At 36.9% G+C, this 26,075-nt stretch overlaps 2 protein-coding genes across 3 annotated transcripts in view; one reads left to right on the plus strand and one right to left on the minus strand.

Moving 5' to 3' along the window:
- Window positions 1–748: 748 nt before the first annotated feature.
- LOC106133734 (adenylyltransferase and sulfurtransferase MOCS3) lies at window positions 749–15,221 on the minus strand. 2 transcript variants are annotated; one of them, XM_060952255.1, is made up of 11 exons: window positions 15,037–15,221; window positions 14,818–14,927; window positions 14,261–14,394; window positions 12,820–12,940; window positions 12,230–12,380; window positions 11,561–11,647; window positions 10,668–10,782; window positions 9,795–9,905; window positions 8,980–9,086; window positions 4,370–4,592; window positions 749–1,421 (listed from the first exon to the last, which is right to left on the minus strand). In XM_060952255.1, exons 1-11 carry the CDS (start codon window positions 15,136–15,138, stop codon window positions 1,267–1,269), a joined length of 1,416 nt encoding a protein of 471 aa, XP_060808238.1. In that variant the 5' UTR covers window positions 15,139–15,221; the 3' UTR covers window positions 749–1,266. The 2 variants fall into 2 exon arrangements, with proteins under 2 accessions (XP_060808238.1, XP_060808237.1); XM_060952254.1 differs by lacking the exons at window positions 749–1,421; window positions 4,370–4,592 and adding an exon at window positions 5,877–6,828.
- A 721-nt stretch (window positions 15,222–15,942) lies between these two features.
- The window catches only part of LOC106133681 (endoribonuclease Dcr-1), a 55,649-nt gene continuing 45,516 nt past the window's right edge, over window positions 15,943–26,075 (plus strand). Inside the window, exons 1-6 of the mRNA XM_060952116.1 lie at window positions 15,943–16,133; window positions 16,802–16,950; window positions 18,062–18,221; window positions 23,142–23,267; window positions 24,548–25,086; window positions 25,513–25,662. Coding sequence (XP_060808099.1) covers window positions 16,802–16,950; window positions 18,062–18,221; window positions 23,142–23,267; window positions 24,548–25,086; window positions 25,513–25,662 — 1,124 coding nt within the window. The 5' untranslated portion in view covers window positions 15,943–16,133. The remainder of the gene's footprint in view (window positions 16,134–16,801; window positions 16,951–18,061; window positions 18,222–23,141; window positions 23,268–24,547; window positions 25,087–25,512; window positions 25,663–26,075) is intronic.

A 26,075-nucleotide genomic window follows, 5' to 3' on the forward strand; every position in this document is an offset into this window, starting at 1 on the left:
ACGAGGTTCCAGGAGGATATATCCCTATGTTAAATGTAATAAAGGCCAAAATCGAGTGTATTCCGTTTTGAACATGGGACCATTTATTTTTAGTATAGGTATTTCATTGCTTAGTCATCATTTTCTACAATTTTATTATTGGCAGTGGCGTAGTCGTCAAGAGTGTCAATAAGGGCAATGAGTTCGATTCCCAATTTGAAAAAAAAATATTTTGGCTCAAAGAAAGTAACGAAGGGAACGAAAAAGGTTTCGTACCTATTTAAATAAAAGAACAACATTATGCATGGGCAGCCTATATCCCTTAATCGCTTCTAACGAAATTCATGGGTAAAAAATTAATTCATACAGATAGTTATCACGCCACTTTCCTGGCGGGGTAGGCAGAGACCACATCGTTCCATTTGCCACGATCACTGCATACTTCTTTCGCTTCATCCATATTCATAACTCTCTTCACGCCAGCTCGGCGGTTTCGGGTACTCTGGACCTGACCCTTTGCCAGGACGTCCTTAATTTGATCAAGATACGTAAGATATTCATACGAGTACCTTTTTTCACAAGCTCGGCAGTTTAGGGTACGCTCGACATGACCTGAATCCAACAGATTTTTAAGTTTGAGTATTTAAAAACATTATGATATTTTTACATAGCTTTATTGAATAAAAAATATTATCCTTAGCGTAAGGTGTGTAGAACATAGTTTTAAAAACATTACTTTACATGTTAAACAATATATATGTATATATTTAAGGCAAAAAATAGTTTCTTTACAATCTAAAGACTCTGTCAGCCTTTTAAGTAAAAAGACGTGAACAATCTTATTGAAAACAACAAATCATATAAATAATAACACATTGCATTTGCTGATTATTTAAACATTTTACATAAATATAGTATCGTTAATTTAATATTTTATCCCAAAACAAAACTTATTTTGGCGCAAGTACAATCTGTGTGATTTTCCATATAAAAAATTAAGGCATTTAGTCTAGTACCGGTATCATACAAGGCTATCGGTACCGTTACCCAAAATACCAGTATTACTCTTATCAATTAAGTGAAAAGTTGTCGGTGAACTATACATATCAAACTGAAGATTATGATACCGGTACCACAAAAGGCATATCGTTACCCAGACACCGGTAATTTCCCTAATAAATATATTTGAAACGGTGAACTATTCATATAAAAAGTAGGATTATGTTATAATACCGGTACCACAAAAGGCAATTAGTACCGGTACCCAATAACACCTGTATTTCCTTGTCAATAGACTGGAAACTCGTGGTCTACATCCCTGGACCAAGCGTGAAGACCTCCTTTCAAATCTTTTATTTTGTCTATATGATCTTTTTCAATTAATTCTAGAACTTTCTTCGCGACCATTTGGGAGTCGTTGCCCCGTCTGCATACAAACGTGACTACAAAAACAAATACATAAATTATTAATCACTTAACTCTTTAAATTTTGTTGATTTTATTTGACACAAAAAATGAGAAAACTTACTGAAATCATGAAAAAAAAAAACAACTACGTAAAAAAAATTATCACAAAGTTCGAACATTCTTGAAACAGTAGATATTAAAAAGAGTTAAGAGTAAACATATTCTCAGAAAATCGGTTTCAATTACTGTTCTTTGAATTTAAAATTTATGTCAACAGATGTGAAATTTCTCCTTTAGTCGCAGTATATGATATTCGCAAAACATCATAAGAGCAAGACATTATAATCTCAAAATAGCACATTCTCAAAATATGATATTCTCAAAATATCATAATAGCTAGACATAAGATTCTCGTAAAAACACATTCACGAAATATGATTTTCGCAATATACCACACTCGCAAAATATGATAAGCTCAAAACATTATATTCTAAGTACAGTAAGGCATATGTAATTGATATATTACGATATATGACAAAAATTTATGTAGCTAGACAAAAAAGAGCGGAGGAGGTGACCGCTGGAAGTGCTGGAAATGGTAGATATATTATAAGCTCAAAACATTATATTCTAAGTACAGTAAGGCATATGTAATTGATATATTACGATATATGACAAAAATTTATGTAGCTAGACAAAAAAGAGCGGAGGAGGTGACCGCTGGAAGTGCTGGAAATGGTAGATATATTATTTCGAAACATAGTATTATTTGTTAGGTATTACAAAACAAATTATTTATTCTTATTACAAAAAACAAAATAAAAAATATTCTTATTATTATTAATTATATTCAAAATATATTTACTACTAATATTTCTGTAAAACACTTAACCGTTTTAGACATACCGGAAGACTTATTGTTTTAAGTACACAATCATTGACGATACTTTTAATTTTTTTATTTTTGTCTATCGTTTTTTTATTTCGTTTCTTGTCAGCAAAATGTAAATTGTTTCTTTCTAGTTTTACTTTTTGTATTTTTGCTTCTTTTTTCATTAATGCTATAAATTGATACAATGTTGGCTTTTTAGGAATTTTACTATTAATTCGGCGATGCCATCCTTCGACTCCATTTGTAGTTCTGTTTTTTTGATCATAACAGCTTAATATAGAACTGCTTATCTTTTTCATCCACTGATTATTAAAATAATCAAGAAATTTATTAATGTCTCGGTCTCGTGATGACATTTCCATAATCGTGTAGAATGTCTCCGGTATCAAATTTGATGGTAGCAGTGGTAACAATGAACAATATTGCACAATTTTTCGATTTTCTGCAGAGAGATCGAATTCTTTGCTTTTTTTGAAAACAGCGTTGCAAAAGTGATAATAGCAGCCTTTGACGGTTGCATTTGGGAATACCTGGTTTACAGCTTTAACAACAGGCAGTTCGTAATCGCACTTGTACATATTTAAGTTCAATCCGAATTGTAGTTTAAGTATAGAAAAAAAGCACTCGTACGTTTTTTGCTGTTTGTTGGGAAGTAAAGCAAAAATTATTGGAATAAAATTAATTGTTTCTTCAGTACGTGCCACGTCGACATGTAAGCTGTATAGTTGATAATACGGCTTAGGTACAATCTTAAACGTACCGTCTCCGTAAATACTTGATACCGTTTTTAAATATTCACGTATCTCTGCACGTGTCAACATTGAAAAAAATATAATACGGCCAAATGATTCATGTACGTCGTATAAATAGAAATCTCCTACTAAGTTATCTGGAAGTCTTATGTTAAATGAGTCTTTTTTCAAGTTATCCATATTTAAATATTTATTTCTAGCTCTGTACAGAGTATCTTTTTTTGACGCAAATATTGGTATTTCATGTTCTTGACCCTTGAAATCGTGTTTTAAAATATTGTTCTCAAAAATCTTTTGCGCAGAAGTAAAATTGGTGCACACCTCATTCTTACAGTCATCAACAATCAAATCTATTAGGTTGCTTGTAAAATTGGGAGAATCACAGACATGCTTAGCGGGTCTGATAATTTCATTGTTGGCGTTGAGAGTTATTGACGTTCTGCATTCTTGTTGCTTAGAACACCGCCAGTTTGTCGTCCCAGATTTGTTTTTTAAATAGAAATTGTACCTGTATCCCTGATAGAGTAACACCGGTTTATTTTTTTGACTTTTGATGAACTTTATTTCATTATTATTACATTTGAATTGTTCCATATTTATGCCTAAGCAGAGAAACACTAATTAAAGCAAAGTATTTTACCCTCTGAGGCAATAAATAATATGTTTAATCAAAGTTGACGTTTTTCCTGTCATTATTAGTCATAAATAATAAAGGAAAATAAATGGCCAGCCAGTACCACGTTTTAGGACAAGAATCAATTAAACGCAGTCTTGGTTTTATTGTAGCTGATGTTACTTTTGGATCAAAAATATCGTGAAATGCGAATATGATATTTGATTGAATATGATTTCCTGAGTATTAGCTTTTTTGCAAATATGATGTATTGGGAACATTATGATTCGCGAATATGATATCTAGCTATTATGATATTTTGAGAATATCATATTTTGAGAATGTGCTATTTTGAGATTATAATGTCTTGCTCTTATGATGTTTTGCGAATATCATATACTGCGACTAAAGGAAATTTCTTAGTCGCCTTGTACGGTTATCTATATAAAGATATGCACTATAAAAAATAACTTGCTCTGGGAAGAGAAAGGAAAGTTAGTATTTTACAGGAATCCTTATAAACTTAGCAACATTTTCAGGGTAACCTAACTTAAAATATTAGATTATATTCAAAATAATGAAACTTTTTAAATGACAACTACCCACGATTGGGTAAGTCAGATTTTTAAACGAACTTCTGATCTCCGCAACCTAACCCGTATTGAATCATAATTCTTCATTCCCTGGTTTTGATTTAAAAAAAATAACATTTTATTTTATACAAACCTTGTGAACATTTCCTAATATCATTGACTAAATCTTCAAAACGTTTCCCTTGCAGCCTTTCAATCGGTTTATTCACAGCGCCATCTATGCTACACATTTTGAACTCCTCCTCGTTCCGCACGTCTACCAATAGATGGCGTTGTTCTGAATTAGAATTTAATTTTTCGGCCAGTTGTATCGGCGATATACGGCAATGTGATGGTAAAATGTTTAGTTCTAAATCCTGTAAAAAGAAAAAGTTTTTTTTTATCCTGTCAGCCAGTATGGATATGTTTGCTTCGTCTCAAAATGGCGTTTGGCACTTTTGGTCCACTCGCTTACTCATGGATTGCGTAAAAGGCGATTAAGGGAATAGGAGCACATTTATTCAGTACAAACATTTGGACAATCAAGAAAAAGGCTTTTCCTCTTTTAGGCGATGTACTAGCAACCTGTCACTATTTGAATCTCAATTCCATCATCAAGCTAAGACTTTTGGCTATCCCTTAAGAGACAGACTTGATTATATGTAAGTATTAATACACTCAAAATCATTATTCGATTTGATACAATTTCGAACAGATATAGAATAGACCTAGGCTAGGTACATAGTTTTCTTTTATTCCTAGTTATTTTTAAAGCTTTATTCAAAGCTTATCTCTCCAATGGCTCTGTCCACTCAGCACAAGAAAAAAATGACAGAAAATAGCTTTTATCTTGTCCCAAATAATATTATAAATGCGAAGGTAAGTAAGTATTATTTGTTTGGTGTCGCTTCACGCATTATTTACCGAAACAATTCTGACATTTTGCGTATATATAATTAGGAGTCTGATGAAGGAAATTATTTTTAACACGGCAAAACCATGGAGAGATTTAAGTGATCTATATTTGTAAATTGACGTACGATGAAAATGCTGCAGTGTAGTTTGTTCCACCGCTTGTTCTACACATGCGCTTTGGAAGCTATAATTAGATTTAAGTGATGTGACGTCAATAAGTGATACCTTGTATCCAATTTGGAAAATATATCTATTCTATTCTATTCTATCTTTAGTGCCCGTGGAATTTGCGCAAAACCTGTATTCTTTGTTAAGGTGGCGCTACATTCGCGGGCGAAGCTACGGGTAAAATAAAGTTAATAATAAATAAAACACAGTGAGTTGTTAAAAATTATTTTAATACAAATTTGCATAAGGTACAACGTTTCCGACATATTGAAATATTTTCATATTTATTTACTACTGGCAACATATTCAGTCAGAAAAAAATTACAATCGGTTTTTTTTATAATAATAAATTTACACACATTTTTTTCCTATAATTTTTAACATTTTGGTAGTTTTTATTATAGGCAACCTATGCAGTTGGATCCAACGACTACCATGGATTTTGACAATAGTACCATGAGTTCAAATCCTGTTCTTTTTCTACTATTTTCTAATTTTACTAGAATATGTTTTTGATAATTACCACACTACAAACGGATATAAGGCTACCATCGATTTTGATAATTGGACTGCGCTTTAAATCCAGATTTTATTTCTACTATTTCAAATATTTAGTAGTTATATGTAACTGACAATGACCACACTAGGTACAGCCTGATAAAAAGGCTACCATCGATTTTGATAATAATACTGCGCGTTCAAATCCTGTTCTTTTTCTACATTTTGGTAGTTATTTATCACTGGCAACACATTATGCTGAGCTACCAAATCGCACACGTCCGTATCATTTTTGGGCTTAAAAATTCTTATATTTTTCATAGCGACTACTTTGGAAAACGTTTTGCGCGACGCGGGACTCATATTTTTCGCTTTCATATCTTTTATATATTTATTATACAACTGATATTGATTTTTTATATAATCTATATCTATATACTCTACGGTAACGCCTGATGTCAAACAATACTGACATTTCGGCTGTGTCTTTGGTAAATTGTCTATGTACGAATCTACGTTTAACGATTTAATTGGTTTTTTAGTCATTTTTGGCCTTTCTTCTTTGACTAACCAGCACCTAACCATAGCTTCTTTAATACCTAGAGTATTCAAGAACATAGTACGACAAACCGCTAATCTTTGGTCCTTATTATGTAGGTGATAAAGTTTAGAATCGCCCTTCCTAGATTTATCACCTTTATGTTTCAACCTACGTCTTTTCGGAGGCACCGAATCAACTAGAGATCTCACAAAATTCTTTTTGCCTTTCCAGTCTAGATTATTCCAGAAGTAACTGAATATCTGCTGTCTCTTTTCCTCCGAGAACTCCGAGCAGTATCGCGCCGTCCCTTTCGCGCAAAACTCCGATGTACAGGCTGGTCCTATTTTCCGTTCCGATTTCGGGACATCCTGTATCCATCTCTTTCCCTCGTGTGCGTTCGTAACGCGGAAACCGTAGTAACTCTGACCGGTCATTCGCTTCTCCTTCTCTTGTCTTCTCTTCTCAGATTTGGCGCGTAACTCTTGCTTTTTCTAAAAAACAAAAAAGAAAACTAAATTCAATATTTTTTACAATAGAATACAGTTTAGCATATACATAATATATATCAAAACCGCGAATGTAACAATAATATATATTGTGACAAAGAATACACTTATAAACACTCAACCGATTTTGATGAAATATAGAAATTGGACATAAATACAAGTGAGTATTTACCACGGGAATAATGACGCAGTCACGAGGCGAAATTTTATTCTTAGTTAAGTTTTAATTGTAATATTTGAAAAGTACAATACTTTGCGCAATCAGGGCTTTTTTAAGTTTCCAATAATTTATATTAAGTTTCCAATTAATGTATTGAAGTCATTTAAATAATTTAAAGATACAAAGAATTTTGTACAATCAAAAACTGAAACTTACCTTATGTGACATTCGCAGTTTTGAAATAAAGCACACTCACACAGTCACACAAAACAAAAAAAAACTTTTAATCAATAAATAAAATATATATTTGGTGAACTATATACATCTACAAGGTGAGGCAACATGTACTTGACACTTCCGTTTCCTGTTCTGCGCTCACTAGGATCACGGAAAAAAAATTTAAAAAGTGCCATAGAATGTCGTAAAAATGAGTAAGGGATAAAAATTTAATTGTATGTATGTGTGCATGAATGTTTGTATAATCAAGTCCAATGAGTTGTAACAGTAATTTATAATTCATTAAAAAAAGAGGGAACATATAATGACTTTCTCCTTAGCCGGAGCTTTACAGAATAACTCATTCTAACTAAAGCCCGCCCGCGACTTCATCCGCGTGGAATCCCACAAGAAATCCGGGATAAAAAGTAGCCTATGTGTTATTCTGGGTTTACAGCTACCTGCATACCAAATTTCATCGCAATCGGTTTAGCTGTATTTGCTTAAAGGAGTATCAAACATAATATACCAACTTTCGCACTTATTTACTTATTCCCGGCAAAGTTGTTTTGCATTTTGTGGGTATGAAAAATAGATGTTAGCCGATTCTCAGACCTACTCAATATGCTCACAAAATTTCATTAGAAACGGTCAAGCTGTTTCGGAGGAGTACGGGAACATTGTGACACGAGAATTTTATATATAAGATTAGGATGACTTGTGTGAGAGATGATTGGATCAGTTAAGACTTAACGTACTTATTTGACAAAACATATCTTTAAATTAATCCAATTAATTTTAATTTATATAAAGCGTAATAAACATGCGGGGATCGTGGCAAAAAGAAAGATGTAGTCTCTGCCTACCCGTCCTCGAAATACTAATGATATCTCCCTTATTATTTATTCGGTGTCCAGTTTTAGCCTCCTCCATTTTTGGGAGCCCGGGGTTCAGTAAAAGAGACATATTCATGTATGCTTACTTGAGTTGGGATCTATTTCTATAAGAAGGAGAGGTGCCGGGAACCACACGGTTCTCGGCTCAAATACAAAAAAAAAGGACCACTCCATCCATTTCGCATAGATGTCGTAAAAGGCGATTAAGGGATAGACTTATAAACTAAGGATTCATCTTATAGGCGCTGGGGCTAGCAACCTGACACTATTTGAATCTCAATTCTATCATTAAGCCAAACAGCCGAACGCGGCATATCAGTCTTTCAACACTGCCGGCTCTGTCTAGCCCGCAAGGGATATAGACGTGACTATATGAATTAATGAATGAATAGAGAAAAAATGCCGTGTGGGTCTCGTACATGTAAAGCAAGCTTCCACGCTGGTATTCTCACTGTGATTGGCTGATGGTGTATGACGTCATTTATGTGGCCAGTTAACATTGAAAACTGAACAATGACAAGGTTAGGTAAGGTAGGAGTAGGTTCGAAACGAAAGGAAGATAGGAGAATATAGAATGCCGTCTGGTTCCCGGCACCAATACAAAAAAGAATAGGACCACTCCATCTCTTTCCCATGGATGTCGTAAAAGGCGACTAAGGGATAGGCTTTCACAAACTTGAGATTCATTTTTTAGGCGATGGGCTAGCAACCACCTGTCACTATTTAGTTCTCAATTCTATCATTAAGCCAAATAGCTGAACGTGGCCTTTCCAGTCTTTTCAAGACTGTTGGCTCTGTCTACCCCACAAGGGATATAGACGTGACCATATGTATGTATGTAGAATATAGAATTAGTCAACAAACCTTCTCCTTGGCCTGCGCTTTGCAGAACACCTCGTAATCTACCAATTGAGTGACAGTTGGCTGGTCGGAACAAACTGCACATTGCTCACAGCGCGGTCTCAATCTGACTGTGGATGCAAAAAAAAAAAATCTACATTCAAGTTCTTAAACAATTTGTGTGTTTGTTTCGGTGTTGTGCCGTGTGGTTACCGACGTGATTTAATCAAGTGATTTGTTTCTTTTATTATATACTTTAGCTTCTTTTACTATATTTAAAATTTCTATGCAATAAAGATATTACAAACAAACAAACAAACGCTTTAATAGAATAGGACCAATCCATCTCTTACTGGTGGTTGTCGTAAATGGCGACCAAGGGATAGGCTAATAAACTTGGGATTCTTCTTATAGGCGATAGGGCTAGCAACCTGTCGCTAGTTGAATCTCAATTCTATCATTAAGCCAAGCAGCTGGGCGTGGTTTTTCCAGTCTTTTGACGACTGGTGGCTCTGTCCACCCCGCAGGGGATATAGACGTGATTATATGTATATTTAAATGTTGTTGGCTCTGTCCACCCCGCAGAGCATATAGACGTGATTATATGTATATACATATAAATGTTGTCAGCACTGTTGACCTCGCAGGGGATATAGACGCAACATACATATACATATATGTATGTATGTATTGTATTTATACATACATACATACATAAAATCACGCCTCTTTCTCGGAGCGGTAGGAAGAGACTTCCTCTTTCCACTTGCCACGATCTCTGCATACTTCCTTCGCTTGTATTATTTTTTTTATTGTATATATATATGTATATATCTCACCTGTACCAAAACTGGTGTCTTCGCCGTCGAATAACAACATTCTCTCCACCAACAACTGTTTGTGCGTGTGTCCTGCTATGCATTTAATGGCTTCGAGGGCTTGGAGGGAGCCTGTGAAAAAAATATATCAATTTCATACAACACCCTATGTGTGGAAAAAAAAAAACTTTACATTTTCCTGCCGCGGGAGTGCTCGAAAAAATTTCTTTAGCAATAAGTAGTGCCCTTATACTGAATTTTTCTATACTTTGAGTTCTTTTCTTATTTTTTCCTTGATCCTACATAAATATATAAAAAGAAATACTTTGACATCAGGAAACTGATTCAAGGTTCTTTGGTCTGAATTTTCAGCCTGGGTTGTGAATGTTAAACTATTTAAATATTAATCATAATGTATATGCCGTGTGGTTCCCGGCACCAATACAAAAAAAAGAATAGGACCACTCCATCTCTTTTCCATGGATGTCGTAAAAGGCGACTAAGGGATGGGCTTATAAAATTGCGATCCTTTTTTTGGGGGTTGCTAGCCCAGCAACCTGTCACAATTTGAATCTCAATACTATCGTTGAGCCAAACAGCTGAACGTGGCCTATCAGTCTTTTCAAGACTGTTAGCTCTGTTTCTAATATAGACGTGATTGTATATACATATGTATGTATCCTGTCTTCTCTGGATGTCGTAAAAAGCGACTAAGGGATGGGCTTGTAGGCTTGGGTTTCTTCTTTTGGGCGATGTGGTGGCGACCTGTCACTATTCGAATCTCAATTCTATCATCAGACCGGAAAATTGAACGTGGGCCATCAGTATTTTCAAGACTATTGGCTCTGTCTACCCTGCAAGGGACATAGACGTGACCATATGTATATATGTGACCTATAACACCGGTGACAGCGCCGCAGACCCCGGAACTGGAACAACTGGAGACGGCGTGCGCAGGCGGCGGCGCGGGGAACACGCAGCGGTAACACGGCCCGATGTATGTGTGGTCCTGTGATAAATACATACATATATACATATGCTCACGTCTATATCCCTTGCGGGGTAGACAGAGCCGACAGTCTTGAAAAGACTGAATGTCCACACCGGAATTCCGGGGTTCGAATCCCGGTCAGGGCATGATGAAAAATTAACTTTTTCTTATTGGCCTGGGTCTTGGATGTTTATCTATATAAATATTTATTATAAAATATAGTATCGTTGTGTTAGTATTTCGTAACACAAGTCTCGAACTTACTTCGAGGCTGACTCAATCTGTGTAATTTGTCCTGTATATATTTATTTAATTCAAACTTAAATTCATTTATTTTTATTCAGATATCATGATCCACTTTGTTAGTAATATAGAAAACATAAAGATAGTTTTGGTAAATATGTATGTAGAAATAAAATATTAAAAGGTACGTATGTATACCTTACTTTTAAAATTTTTAAAGGTAAGTTATACATATAATCACTTCTATATCCCTTGCGGGGCAGACAGAGCAAGCAGTCTCGAAAGACTAATAGGCAATGTTCAGCTGTTAGGCTTAATAATAGAATTAACATTCAAAAAGTGACAGGTTGCTAGACTATCGCCTAAAAGAATCCCAAGTTTATAAGCCCCTTTGTCCCTTTGTCGCCTTTTACGACATCCATGGGAAAGAGACGGAGTGATCCTATTCAAACAGCTGAACGTGGCCTATCAATATTTTCAAGACTGTCGGCTCTGTCTGCCCCGCAAGGGATACAGACGTGATTTTATGTATGTATGTATGAATACTATTTACCTTTTCGTTAGGATTATTTTCAGCGCGGTACCCGTATATCGTGAGTTGTCCTTCCATTTTGAGAGCGCTGCCTGATATTAATGGTTTCTGAAAATAAAAAATATTATTATAATTATATTTATGCCGTGTGGTTCCCGGCACCAATAAATAAAATAGGACTACTCCATCTCTTTCCCATGGAAGTCGTAAAAGGGATAGGCTTACAAACTTGGGATTCTTTTTTTAGGCGATGGGCTAGCAACCTTTCACTATTTGAATCTCAATTCTATCATTAAGCCGAATAGCTGAACGTGGCCATTCATTCTTTTCAAGACTGTTGGCTCTGTCTACCCCGCAAGGGATATAGACGTGACCATATGTATGTATGTATACATATTTATACAAAATGGCTTGTGGTTCCCGGCACAAATGTGAAAAAAAGAATAGGAACAACTCTTTCCCATGGATGTCGTAAAAGGCGACTATGTGATAGGCTTTTAAACTTGGGATCCTTTTTTTAGGTGAAGGGCTAGCAACCTGTCACTAACTGTGCCGGGAACCACAAGGCATTCTATCATTAAGCCAAATAGCTCAATGTGGCCTATCAGTCTTTTCAAGACTGTTGGCTCTGCCTTCGCCGCAAAGGATATAGACGTGACCATATGTATGTATGTATGTATGTAAACTCACCTTAGCCGTAACACACGCGTCGTTCAACAGATATCTCGTAGGCACATTGTCAGTGCAATCCAAAACAATGTCATATTTGTTTATAATTTCCAAAGCGTTCGCTGAATTCAGTTGGACGTTATAAGCAGTAACATTGATTCGGGAGTTTATGCTGAAAGAAAATTAGTTTTATTTCAATTACATATTTATACTTTGTGAATTTTTCTTCTTTGGTGAAATACATACCTACATTCAGGTACATTCAGACTGTTGGCTCTGTCTACCCCGCAAGGGTTATAGACGTGACCATATTTATGCAAGATAGAATTGAGACTCAAATAGTGCTAGTAATAGGTTGCTAGCCCATCGCCTAAAAGAAGAATCCTAAGTTTATAAGCCTATCCCTTAGTCGCCTTTTACGACATTCATGGGAAAGAGATGGAGTGGTCCTATTCTTTTTTCTATTAGTGCCGGGAACCACACGGCACGGCACTTGTTAGATGTCGTTAAATATAAATTCGTCGTTTTTCGTAGATGGCGCTAAATTCACGCCGACGAAGAAAAGCAAGTAATTAAATCAAGATAATTCCTCTACTCATTCAAAGCTTTACCTTCTAAGACTCTGTGCGGCCGATTCAGCCTTGCTCACATTCTGATCACATTCCGCATGCAAAATTTGCCGATGTATGTTTGTCAGTTCCACCGTATCGTAATCCACTATGCCGATTTCACCTGCAAATAATTTAATTACAATATAACATTTTGTGAAAGGGAAATTTCACATTTTCAATTCGACATACATACATAAAATCACGTCTATATCCCTTGCGGGTTAGACAGAGTCAACAGTCTTGAAAAGACTGATGATAGGCCACATTCAGCTGTTTGGCTTAACGATAGAATTGAGATCCAACTAGTGACAGGTTGCTAGCCCATCGCCTAAAAGAAGAATCCCAAGTTTGTAAGCCTATCCCTTAGTCGCCTTTTACGACATCCATGGGAACGAGATGAAGTGGTCCTATTCTTTTTTTTTTTTTTTCATATTGATAAAAAGATTATTATATAGTTCCTATGTATGTTGTTGAAGACGACTAAGGGGCAAGCTTAGGTAAACTTGGGATTGCTTTTGAAGGCGATGGGCCAGCATCCAGTCACTATTTAAATCTCAATTCCATCATTAAGCCATACCGCTCAATGTGCACTTTCACTCATTGCAAGATTGTTGGCACTATCTTCCCCGCAAGGGATATAGACGTAACTAAATGTATGTACGACATCCATGTGGAAAATATTGAGTGGTCCTATTCTAAAGTACTAAGAACCAAACAGTATTGCTGAAGACACATATAAAAAAAGTCGTGTGGTTCCCCGCACCAATACAAAAATAAATAGGACCACTCCATCTCTTTCCCATGGATGTCGTAAAGGGCGGCTAAGGGATAGGCTTATAAAATTGCGATCCTTTTTTTTAGGCAATTGGCTAGCAACCTGTCACTATTTGGATCTCAATTCCAACATTAAGCAGCTGAACGTGGCCATTCAGTCTTTTCGGGACTATTGGCTCTGTCTACCCCGCAAGGGATATAGACGTAACTATATGTATATGTACGACATCCATGTGGAAAATATTGAGTGGTCCTATTCTTAATTGCAAAGAACCATACGGTAATGTTGAAGACAAGTCCAATCCCATTGGGGATAAGTCCGCCATTGTACATACATACATATGATCACGTCTTTATCCCTTACGGGGTAGACAGAGCCAACAGTCTTGAAAGACTGATAGGGCACGTTCAGCTGTTTGGCTTAATGATAGAGTTGAGATTCAAATAGTGACGGGTTGCTAGCCCATCGCCTAAAAGAAGCATCCCAAGTTTATAAGCCTACCCCTTAGTCGCCTTTTACGACATCCATGGGAACGAGATGGAGATGCCATTGTACATATTCTTCTAAATCCAATAACTATTTTGTAATTTGCTATATTTATTTTTATGTGCAATAAAGAGTTTACAAACAAACAAACAAGTATAAAACAAGGGAAAGATCACATACCAACTCCTGCTCCAGCTAAATACATGGCAGCCGGACATCCCAAGCCACCGGCGCCTACGACCAGCACTTTGGAAGTACATATCTTCTCTTGGCCCAGCACTCCAATGTCTGATAGAAGTATTTGGCGGGAGTATCTGGAAATGATGATGATTATGATGACATTAAATTATTACGATAAAAAGCAAAGATTTAGGTAATGTAACCCACAAAGTCGTGTGGTTCCCGGCAATGCCGTGTGATTCCCGGCACAAGGGGGTAACAACCCCCCTCCCGTGACCCCCCCTTGCCGGAAGCCTATAGGCTAACTAAAAAAAACTATAGATAGTTTTTTTTTTACGAATTTTTTAAGTTTTCATATAAAAAGTGTGCTAAAGGTCATTAACCGCTCGATGGGCAAAGGGGGGGGAAAGTAAGAAGGGATGAAAGGGGTGAAGGGGAGTTAATATCATACAAACCCTCCCCCACCCCCTCCCCAACCTCTCTGGCGGTGGCCCGTTTTAAGAGTTAAGCCGAGGATTGTCCATAGAAGTCTTTTTCCTTACCTATATCTTTCTTACCTCTCAATTGCCCATTTGGGGAGTTTATCTCCGTACTGAGTCTTGTTTACATGCACATCAAACTGTTGGTACTGGTTGTCTGTCTGTTTTATCACATTAACTTGTTGTTGCTGGAACAAAGATACAATAACGAATAATTTAACAAATTACACGGCTAAATCCTAAGCTTTGTTTAATTTGTGCTAAACGTAGGTAAATAAAGTAAGGATTTTTTATAACCTGTATCAATTCCTTTCGTGCTGTGTACAGTTCTCCCTCTTTCGCAGATAATATTTGCCGTAATTCTGCTATTTCACACTCTAAGTGGTTAATTCTATCCATTTTTTTTTATGAGCTTTATTTGAATATTAAATTTTATAAAAGAAATGAAATTTGATTGTTTGTTTGGCAAACAATCTTTTTCGCTCGCTTGCTCTGACTGATTTGACTTTGACGTGAGTTGAAATAATTGACATTGATAAATAATGACATTCCTTTCTTTACATAAGGGGTAACATATGCGAGTAAGTCTGCGAGTTTACTTCATCTTAAGTACATACGTAAAAAAATAACGTCTCTTTCCCAGAGGAGTAAGGTAAGCAGAAATTATATCTTTCCACTTGCCCTGAACCCTGCCTAGTTCTTTCGTTTCGTCTTCGTTCGTCGCATTACTACAGGCGTGTTTTATATAGATATGTTTTTTTGTTTAGTAATAATGCTCTAAATGTACCTTATAATTTTTTTTATACAATATAGTTACATACGTAATTATAGGAGTTAGATATTTTGTATCGCGCACTTTTTTATAGATCTTTTAAAAACATATATTTTTGTAGTACATCGTATGCTTATCGTATGCCTAAATAATTAACCTTGTGCTCCGCTTACACAAAAAAGGTTTTCGGAAGCGGTTTTATTACCGGATAACATTATATGTAAATATTGATACATCCTGTCTGAAATCTAATTTATTTCATTTATTTACTATTTTAGATTAAAAACTAACATAATGGGTCGACCCACGTAGAAGTAGGAAAAGGTAGCGTCAAAGAATGATGAATATCCCTTCGCAAAAGTTCTTTGCTCTTCACTATCGTGAACTGTCAAGTGAACTTTTTTTACGCATCTGTCAAAACCAATCAAAGGTGGTTAACCCGGCGTTGATTGCATCTTGTAATTTTACAAATTCCACAGAATTTTGTACGATTGATTTTATATCAGTTTATTGAATTTCTATTTTAAAAACGTTACTTTTTTTCTCCCGATTTCTTATGATATTTTTGGCAATGTGAGTTGAGTGTAATTTCATCGTGTTTGCAAAACAAGGCGATAGAAAGGTATTTGTTGTTATATTTTTATGAAATATGTATCGTAATAATGCTGAGAAATGACTTCAAGTGATGTTTAATGAGAAATCATCGTATCGGTAGTCAAGTTACGAGCTTCAATAATAGTTGAGGTCATATTTGTTTTGGAATTTCGATTACCTACATCATTCTTGTTTAATTCATGTAAACCGTCTTATTTCGCCCACTAATTCTTTCGTAGCGTATTTCCAATTGTATCCATAGCTGGTGCCTTCACAGCTTTACTAAAGCTACGTTAAGTAGTTTTGGCCAAAGTTAATTATCTTTTAACTCAGTGCCTGCTTTGACAAAGTAATTTTGTAAATGTTTTTTTGGCAACACATCAGTATTAAGGTCTGCCTTCAGACATCAGGGAATTACAGAAGAATACAGGATTTTACCAGTATAAAAGATACACTATGTCCTTCTCCAGACTCTCATTTTATAAATATGTGAAGTTTCAGGAAGATTGGTTTATTAGAAAATGTGTGAAGGGCAAACAAACAAACAGACTTACTTTGGCATTTACAATAATAAGTTGGGTTAGATTGCCACAGAAGCTAATCTAATCCGTAAAGGAAGGAGACTTATCCCACAAAGGGAACTTTTCCAGAAGACTGATTATAGTCAATAAACTGTTGTTTAATTACATTTTTCAGATGATGGATAGCAACTGTTCCCGTTTCACCCCAGCGGAGGGCGGGGCGAGACTTGCAGCGGCTGCGAGTGAGCGCAACATACTGGCCGTGGAGTACCCCGCGTTCATATCAACACGTTTGGTGTACGAACACGCTTATAAGATCAGGGGGTGAGTTCTTGCTTCTTATTGCTGCTGGTTATAGTAGCGGTGGCATCCTCATAAGTCTGGAGAGGAGCCCGGTGTACAGTCTTGACCATGGACCATGAATTGGGTGAGTCAGGTTTTTTCCTGGTAATAGATCTGGTTACATCCTCACCCATCTGGCGAAGAGCCTGGGAGCCTCGCATAACGCGAAAACTGTTGCTCCTACTTAAATGAGTTTTTTATACAGCCTCTGTAACGCAGCGGTAGTGCGCTTGTCTGTGACACCGGATCTCCCTGGTTCGAATCCCGGATGAGAAATGAACTTTCTCTGATAAGCCGGGGTCTTGGATGTTTATTTATCTATATAAGTATGATGATTTATTATAAAATTTGTATTGTTGAGTTAGTATCTAGTAACACAAGTTTCGAACTTACTTCGATCTGTGTAATTTATCCAGGATAATTATTTATTTATAACATAATATCTAATGTTAGGTTTGAGCCAACTTATAATCAGGTGCACAAAAATTTCTCCCCTCAGGGAGTCTCCCTCTCTCGAACAACAGCTAGTCCATAGAATAAAATGAAATTCAATATTATTTGTTGATTAGTTAAGAAGGTCCTGGCAAAGTGTCAGATCAAGAGCACTCGAAACCGTTGAGTTCGCATGAAGACAGTTATGAATGTGGATGAAGCGAAGGAAGTATGCAGAGATTGTGGCAAGTGGAAAGAGGTAGTCTCTGCCTACCTCTCCGAAAAAGGAAAAAGGCGTGATTTTATGTATGTACTAGCTGTCCCGGCAAACGTTGTTTTGCCATATAAGTAATTTCTAGTTAAAAAAAATGTTAAGGGTGGACAACCCTCAACACTTAAGGGTATGAAAAATAGATGTTAGCCGATTCTCAGACCTACTGAATATGCATGCAAAATTTGGTTAAAATCGGTAAAGCCGTTTCGGAGGAGTACGGAGACAAACATTGTGACACGAGAATTTTATATATAAGATGTTTGTAACTATGCAAAAATTTTCACCCCCCACCCCTCTCAGGGAGTTTTTCAACGATTTTCGTAAGCCAGTTAATAAAATAAAATATGTAGGTATGTATTTAGGTAAATTTTGTTTCGTCTTCGTCAGTTCTCTCTTCGACGGCAGCCAACGCTCAGTGCACATCGCCAGGGCGTCACGTGTGGAAGCCGTAGCGTACGATTACCGTGCGCTGACGGATCTCGCGATAGCTCACGCTACGGACTATGGGGACGTTTACGATTGGTTCGCGGAGTTGGATAAAAAGGAGGTAGGTTATCTTTTGTTTTTGGTCTTAAACTTTTGTTCGTGCAAATTTTAGTGTTTGCAGCGAGATGTACTCAGTTACATACGCATAGTTTCGTCCATATCCCCTGCGGGGAAGACAGAGCTAGCAGTTTTGAAAAGACTGATAGTCCGCGCCCGGCTGCCCGGGTCTATGAGAGATGAGGTCTTGAGATTCGTACAGTGGCTGTTTGCTAGCCCATCACCCAGAAAAGAATCCCAAGTTTAGCCTATCCTTTAGTCGCCTTTTACGATATCCATGGGAAAAATGGAGTGGTTCTATACTTTTTTGTATTGGTGCTGGAAACCACAAGGCACTGCCGTGTACTATACTAACTTAGTGTAATTTTTTCTTTCTGTAATATTATTTATTTAAAACTAAAGGTTTTTTCGGTAAATAACAACTTTGATTAGAAATAATATTTAGTTTATTGCAAACACAATTATAGTTCGGTTACAAGTACCGCGGGAAGAGAATTCAACATGGCAGACCATTTCTATCGTACCATAGACAGTTGGCGCCACGTAGTGGCAGCTACATGAACTAAACAAGGGTTGCGTTCAATTACTAACATCCACCCCTGAACGCAAGCCCATTCCATTTACACAAAACAAGAGCTTTTCTAAAGTTGTACCCTTGGTTAAAATATCGGCTACCATTTCACTACTTTTACAAAAATTAAATTTAACTTTACACTTATTAACTTGGTCTCTGAGAAAATGATACCTAATATCAATATGTTTGGTTCTTGGCAAATAACAATCATTATTAGCTAGTCTTATTGCACTTTGATTATCACAATTAATAATGATCGGGCTGGCCTGTTGCTGTCCAAGCTCCACATGTAGTTGCTGCAGCCAGAGAGCTTCCTGGGTGGCAGAGGACATGGACATGTACTCTGCCTCAGCTGTTGAGAGTGCCACAGTTGCCTGCTTGCGTGAACACCATGAGATAGCACCATTCTGTAAAATAAAAACATTACCAGTGTATGACTTGCGGTCATGCATGTCACTTGCCCAGTCAGCGTCGCAGTATGCTGCAATTGTTCCATCACCATCTTTGGTGTATACTAGCATTAAATCTTTGGTGCCCTGTAAGTATCTCAACACTCTTTTGACAGCAATCCAGTGTCCTGTCTTAGGTTCTTTATTATATCTACTTAACATATTGACTGTAAATGATATGTCTGGTCTTGTACATTGTGCCACATATAAGAGTGATCCTATTGCCTGTTGATATGGATTGTCACATACACTGTCATCTTCAGAGAACTTTAATCCCACTTCTACAGGGGTTTTTGCAGGCTTACAATCAGTCATTCCAAATTTAGCTAAAATTTCTTCAATATATTTCTTCTGATTCAACATAACTGCATTTCCTTTTCTTATTATGTGCAACCCAACACAATTACTGGCACTCCCAAGATCTTTCATATCGAAGTTAATTTTTAATTGTTCTTTAATCTTGTTTTTCACGGACAATTGAGATGTAAATAAAATCAGATCATCAACCCATACAGCAATGAATGTATTCTTTTCCATATTATAATAAACACATGGGTCTGTTTTACATTGTAACATTCCTATTTCAAGCAAGACTTTATTGAGTTTTATGTTCCAAAGTCTACTTGCTTGTTTTAGTCCATAAATGGATTTGTGCAAATAACATACTTGGGAACCTTCATTATATAATTCTGGTTGTTCCATATATATCTCTTTATCTATTTCCCCTTGTAGGAATGCAGATACGGCATCCATCTGATCAATATCAAAATTAAATCTAGCAGCCAGAGCAAATAAGTAACGCAGAGTAGTGTACCTTGCTACAGGTGAATAAATTTCTTCGTAGTCTATTCCTTTACGCTGAATATAACCTTTTATGACTAGCCTCGCCTTGTATCGAACAATATTGCCATCTTGATCTGACTTGGTCTTAAACACCCACTTTGAAGGCAAAGCTCTTTTGCTAGGAGGAAGATCAGTCAAGGTCCATGTCTTGTTTTTAATCAGTGAGCTATATTCCTCATCCATGGCCTTTCTCCACTGAGAAGCGTGTGGTGACGACAGTGCTTCCTCTACAGACTGTGGGTCAGACAAGTCAGTAAACATACAGTACATATTACTTTCACTTACATGCTTCTCTGCTTTGTTACGATTTCTCAGATTCATACGTCCAATTTGCTGAGGAGATATATTCTTTGGAGGCTGATAACTCTCATCAAGGTCACCAACATCAGTCTCATATTCACTAGAGTTGTCTTCATCAGCCTGCCCAATGCCGGAGTAAGTATCTGACTTACTGGGAGATGGTGAAGACACAGCTGACTCTTCGGAGTGATCATCCAATGGTGGATTGATGTTGGTAGCTTCTTGTGTTTTATTCTGTAATTTTTCAAAGAATATTACATCTCTACTAATGAGTATTTTACTTGATTTCGGATCAAATAAACGATATCCTTTGGAAGTCTCACAATACCCAACTAATATCATTCGGTTTGATTTTTTGTCCCATTTACGCCGTTTTTCCTTTGGTATGTGTACCATAGCTTCTGACCCAAATATTCTCATGTGCGACAGATTGGGTTTTTTGCTAGTCCACATTTCATAGGGTGTCTTATATCCTAAAGATTTGGTAGGAGATCTGTTAACAATATAAGCTGCAGTAGCTATGGCTTCAGCCCAAAAACGTTTGTTTAGATTTGCATAAAACAACATGCATCGCGCTCGCTCAACAAGGGTGCGGTTCATTCTTTCTGCCATGCCATTATGCTGAGGCGTATAAGGTGTTGAGGTTTGATGAGTTATACCACTGTTAGATAAATATTTTTCAAAGTGCACATTGCAATATTCTGTACCATTGTCTGTTCTAATGGTTTTAATTTTATAGCTTAATTTATTTTCTGCTTTTAACTTAAAATCCTTAAATATTTCCAAAACATTCAATTTATCTTTCATAAAATAAACATGCACCATTCTGGTATAGTCATCAATAAAAGTTATGAAATATTTCATACCTGCATGTGACAAGTTCTCCATGGGCCCACACAAATCCGAATGAATAACTTCCAAAGGTTGAGTTGCCCTGGTACCTGTATTTTTAAATGGCAGTCTGGCTTGTTTACCTTCACAGCATTGGATACATCTGGTGACATTACTACTAGCTGGAGTCAGAGTCACACCATCTGCACAGTCTGGTAATTTGCTTACAGCGGAAACATGCAAATGAGCCATCCTGAAATGCCACAAATCAATGCTATTAATATTTTCTCCATCTGAAGTTAAGTGAGCTGTTTCACAGTTACTTTTGGTTTCTAGTACATACAACTTGTTTTTCAATGTAGCAGAACACACATATTTTCCACTTATATCATGTATATCACAGCCTGTGTCATTAAATGTTACTTTATGACCACATTTAACTATGGTACTCACAGAAAGCAGATTGGTTGCCAATCCAGGAACATATAGGACATTTTTTACCTGTATCTTATTGCCCTGTGATAGGTAAATATCTATGCAACCAAGTCCTTTTACCGGCAATGGTTCTCTGTTGGCCACTGTGATGCTATTTACTGATGGTGCTGTGACGTTGTACATCCAATCAACTCTGCTTGTCATATGCATGGATGCACCGGAGTCAATATACCACTTATCTTTCTCTTCTCCTACTGTAGCTGAAAAAGCTGCGACAAAACTTGACCTCTCTTCACTTTTGTGCTCATTTTTATTTGTTTTCTCAGCGCTCTTACAAAACTTGGCAAAGTGCCCATATTTATTACATTTGAAACACCGAGGGCCCTTATATTTTGATGGCTTTTGATTGTTATTGGTCTTCTTTGAGTTTGTAAAGAAAGCAGCGCTATTATCAGTTGTCTTTATTTCTTGTAGAAGTTTTGTTTTCACAAGATCAGCACTTATTTCAATACCCGAACTCTCCAGTCCCATGATCATGGGAGCATATACATCTGGAAGGCCTGCCAGCATGAGGGTTCCGAGCCACTCATCGTTTACTTCAAAGCCAATATTCCTGAGCTTGTGTGCTGTAGTCATGATTTTGCTTATGAAGTCTTCAACACCGCTGCATGACTCTAGAGATGTGTTGACTAAATCTTTTAGGAGACCAACTTTTCTGGTCAGTCCGCGGTCATCAAAGGCCTTAAGTAGATTATCCCACACTTGTTTGGCTGTTTGGCAGTTCTGTACATGTACATATATCTGTGGATCCAGAAGTAATATCAACTTAGCCTTGGCCTTGACGTCTTTGGTAGCATTCACACTTTTCTCGGGACCCGGTTCAACACATTGCCACAAATCTTCATGTTCTAAATAAGTTTTTGCTGCAAACTTCCATGTAGCAAAGTTTTCACGTCCAGTGAGTTTCTCTAAATTGAACATTTGACCATGAGAGCTCATCTTGAAAGATACTGAAAAAATTTCACACGTGTCTTGTCGTTTTTTCTTAACCTCAACTTGAACTCGGTAACTGTTTTGCCGGTAAACTTGCGGAATATCGGTATTTCTTATCTTTGTTATTTATTACAGAACTACGCTCTGCTACCATAAAGGTTTTTTCGGTAAATAACAACTTTGATTAGAAATAATATTTAGTTTATTGCAAACACAATTATAGTTCGGTTACAAGTACCGCGGGAAGAGAATTCAACATGGCAGACCATTTCTATCGTACCATAGACAGTTGGCGCCACGTAGTGGCAGCTACATGAACTAAACAAGGGTTGCGTTCAATTACTAACAAAAACCACAAATTTAATTCAGTCAGTTCAGTTCAGGAATATATCAAGGAAAAAAAAAATAAGAATAGAACTTAAACTAAAGAGAAATTCAGTAGGTACAAGGGCACTACTACTTATTTCTGGAGAAAGTTATGTTATAAATATACTTCCAGGTGGTCGTGTGCACTTCAGCGGTTCTGAAGCGGATCCTGGAGGAAGGTGTGATCGAGATCGCCAATATGAACGTGCTCATCATCGAGAGCTGCCATCTTATCTACAAAGATGACAATTTGAAATATGTGAGTTTATAAAACCGTGCCGTGTGGTTCCCGGCAGTGCCGTGTGGTTCCCGGCACCAATACAAAAAAGAATAGGACCACTCCATCTCTTTCCCATGGATGTCGTAAAAGGCGACTAAGGGATAGGCTTATAAATTTGGGTTTCTTCTTTCAGGCGATGGGCTAGCAACCTGTCACTATTTGAATCTCAATTCTGTCATTAAGCCAAATAGCTGAACGTGGCCGATCAGTCTTCAAGACTGTTGGCTCTGTCTACCCCGCAAGGGATATAGACGTGATTATATAGGTATATGTATGTATGTAAGTTTATAAAATATGAACGTATCTTGATCAAATTAAGGATGTCCTGGTAAAGGGTCAGGTCAAGAGTACCCGAAACCGCCGAGCTTGCGTGAAGAGAGTTATGAATCTGGATGAAGTGTGTAGAGATCTTGGCAAGTGGAAAGAGGTAGTCTCTGCCTACCCCTCCGGGAAAGAGGCGTGATTTTATGTATGTATGCATGTATGTTAGTTTTATTTTTGTAGTTATATTTCTTTTGAAGACATTGTGGCGACATCTCTTCGTCACAAGTCACAACAGCCAAAAGCAGCGAAGAGTCTTAAACGCGCAAGCAATGATTTCACGGATTGGAACATATGTATAAATAATACAATGTCCGATACAACATCGTCAGAGTCGCGGTTTCCCAGGGAAACCTAGCCTGTCGGAAGATAAATGAGAATCCTACTACTATTATAAAGGCGAAAGTTTGTATGGATGTTTGTTACTCTTTCACGCAAAAACTACTGAACCGATTACCATGAAATTTGGTATGTAGGTAGCTGAAGACCCAGAATATCACATAGGCTACTTTTTATCCCAGAGTTCCCGCGGGATTGATAGGGTTTCCATGCGGACGAAGTCGCGGGCGGCCTCTAGTATGTAATAATGTTACGTAGCGATAAGTTACTGAACGTGGCCTATCGGTCTTTTCATAACTGTTGGCTCTTTCTACCCCGCAAGGGATATAGACGTGGTTATATGTATGTAGCGATAAGTATATCATACAGATTGGGGGTTAGCAACATGACGACGCTCAAAAGACTATATAACCATAGATTAAAATTACATACAAACGTCATACGTCTTCCGGAGTGGTGGACAGAGATTTTTTGCAAGACCTCTCAGATTTTTTATATCCACATTGTTTGTTACTTTTGGGTATTTGGGACCAAGAATAGAGTAAACGATTAATTATTAATTTTATTTAAGTAACGTGCTTTTTTAATTCTGCTTGCAGATTCTGAAGCTTTACAAAGAAAGCGAGGAAGATAAACGCCCTAGAATCTTAGCGTTAACATATCCACTATTTTTATCTACAAAAAAAGATGGCCACATTGAAACCACAGACAACCAATCTCTAACTGTCAAAGACAATGAGCATAAAGATGATGCGGAAGCGAAAGGTAATGAAAATGTCGCAGAAAATATTGATTTCGTAAAAGGTGATAAGAAAGTAAACACAGGGAATAATGATTTGATAGATAATGATGAAAAACTAGAATCTACTGATGATAAACTTGAAGCACTCGATGACAATGAAACTAAAATCACTGACAACCATGATACGAAAGAAGGTAATGCTGTTTCTGAATTAAATGATATGCCAACAAAAGCTACGAATAAAGATCTACAATATACAAGTGAAGAAGATTACAGTTTGTATGAGAATTATGATGATTTTGATATGTATGAGAAGCTCGAATGGAAAATTGAAGAGTTGGAGAAAGAAATTTGCTGTCAGATGGATTTGGCTGAAGATATTGACGGTGGGAAGAGGTGAGATTATCAAAATACAATCCATTATGAATGTGTATTTGTTTGTTTTCGTTCACGTCAAAACTTTTGATCCGATCCATAAAATATACATACCTACATATAATCACGTCATTATCCCTTGCGGGGTAGACAGAACCGACAGTCTTTGAAAAGACTGATAGGCCACGTTCAGCAATTTATGTAAATGGTAGAATTGAGATTCAAATAGTGATGATGTTGAAGATGTTGCTAACCCATCGCCTAAATGAGGAATCTCAAGTTTATAAGCCTATTCCTTAGTCGCCTTTTACGACATCCATGGGATCGAGATGGAGTAGTCTTATTTTTTTTTTTTTATAGGTGCCGGGAACAATACGGCACATGAAATTTTTTATACAGCTAAACGTGACATTAAATTTTTGTTATTAATAAAAACTATTATTTCAGACTGTCAGGAACCCTTGCTAAGCCCAAGGAGTTGATAATTGAATACAACACCCGCCCCCCCAACGAAGATCTGCCCGAAGCCTACGTGGAACTGGAGACTTTCATGAAGGACACGGTTCGACATGTCATGGAGTTCCTAGGGGATCATAGGTGAGACTAGATTTTGTCCTGGATTCTCCTCGCGTGGGAGTTTTCATAATTTCATCCTAAGTTGATTCTGTTCTGAAATTGTTTTAACCTGCAACAAATCTGCTTATAGACAGTGCTTTTAAAGCGTGAATGCAGATGAAGCGGTAACAAAGTGCACTGCAATATTTTTTTTCAACAATGTCAACATTTCTATGTAAATTCTGTGCGAGCTGTTTAGAATAGAACCACTCCATATCTTTCCCATGGATGTCGAAAAAGGCGACTAAGGGATGGGCTTGAAAACTTGGGATTCCTCTTGTAGACGATGGGCTAGCAACCTGTCACAATTTAAATCTCAATTATATGATTAAGGTAACCAGCTGAATGTGGTCTTTCAGTCTTTTCAAGACTGTCGGTTCTGTTACCCCGAAAGA

Source organism: Amyelois transitella, chromosome 28 (genome assembly GCF_032362555.1).
Source record: "Amyelois transitella isolate CPQ chromosome 28, ilAmyTran1.1, whole genome shotgun sequence".
NCBI classification, from domain to species: Eukaryota; Metazoa; Arthropoda; class Insecta; order Lepidoptera; family Pyralidae; genus Amyelois; species Amyelois transitella.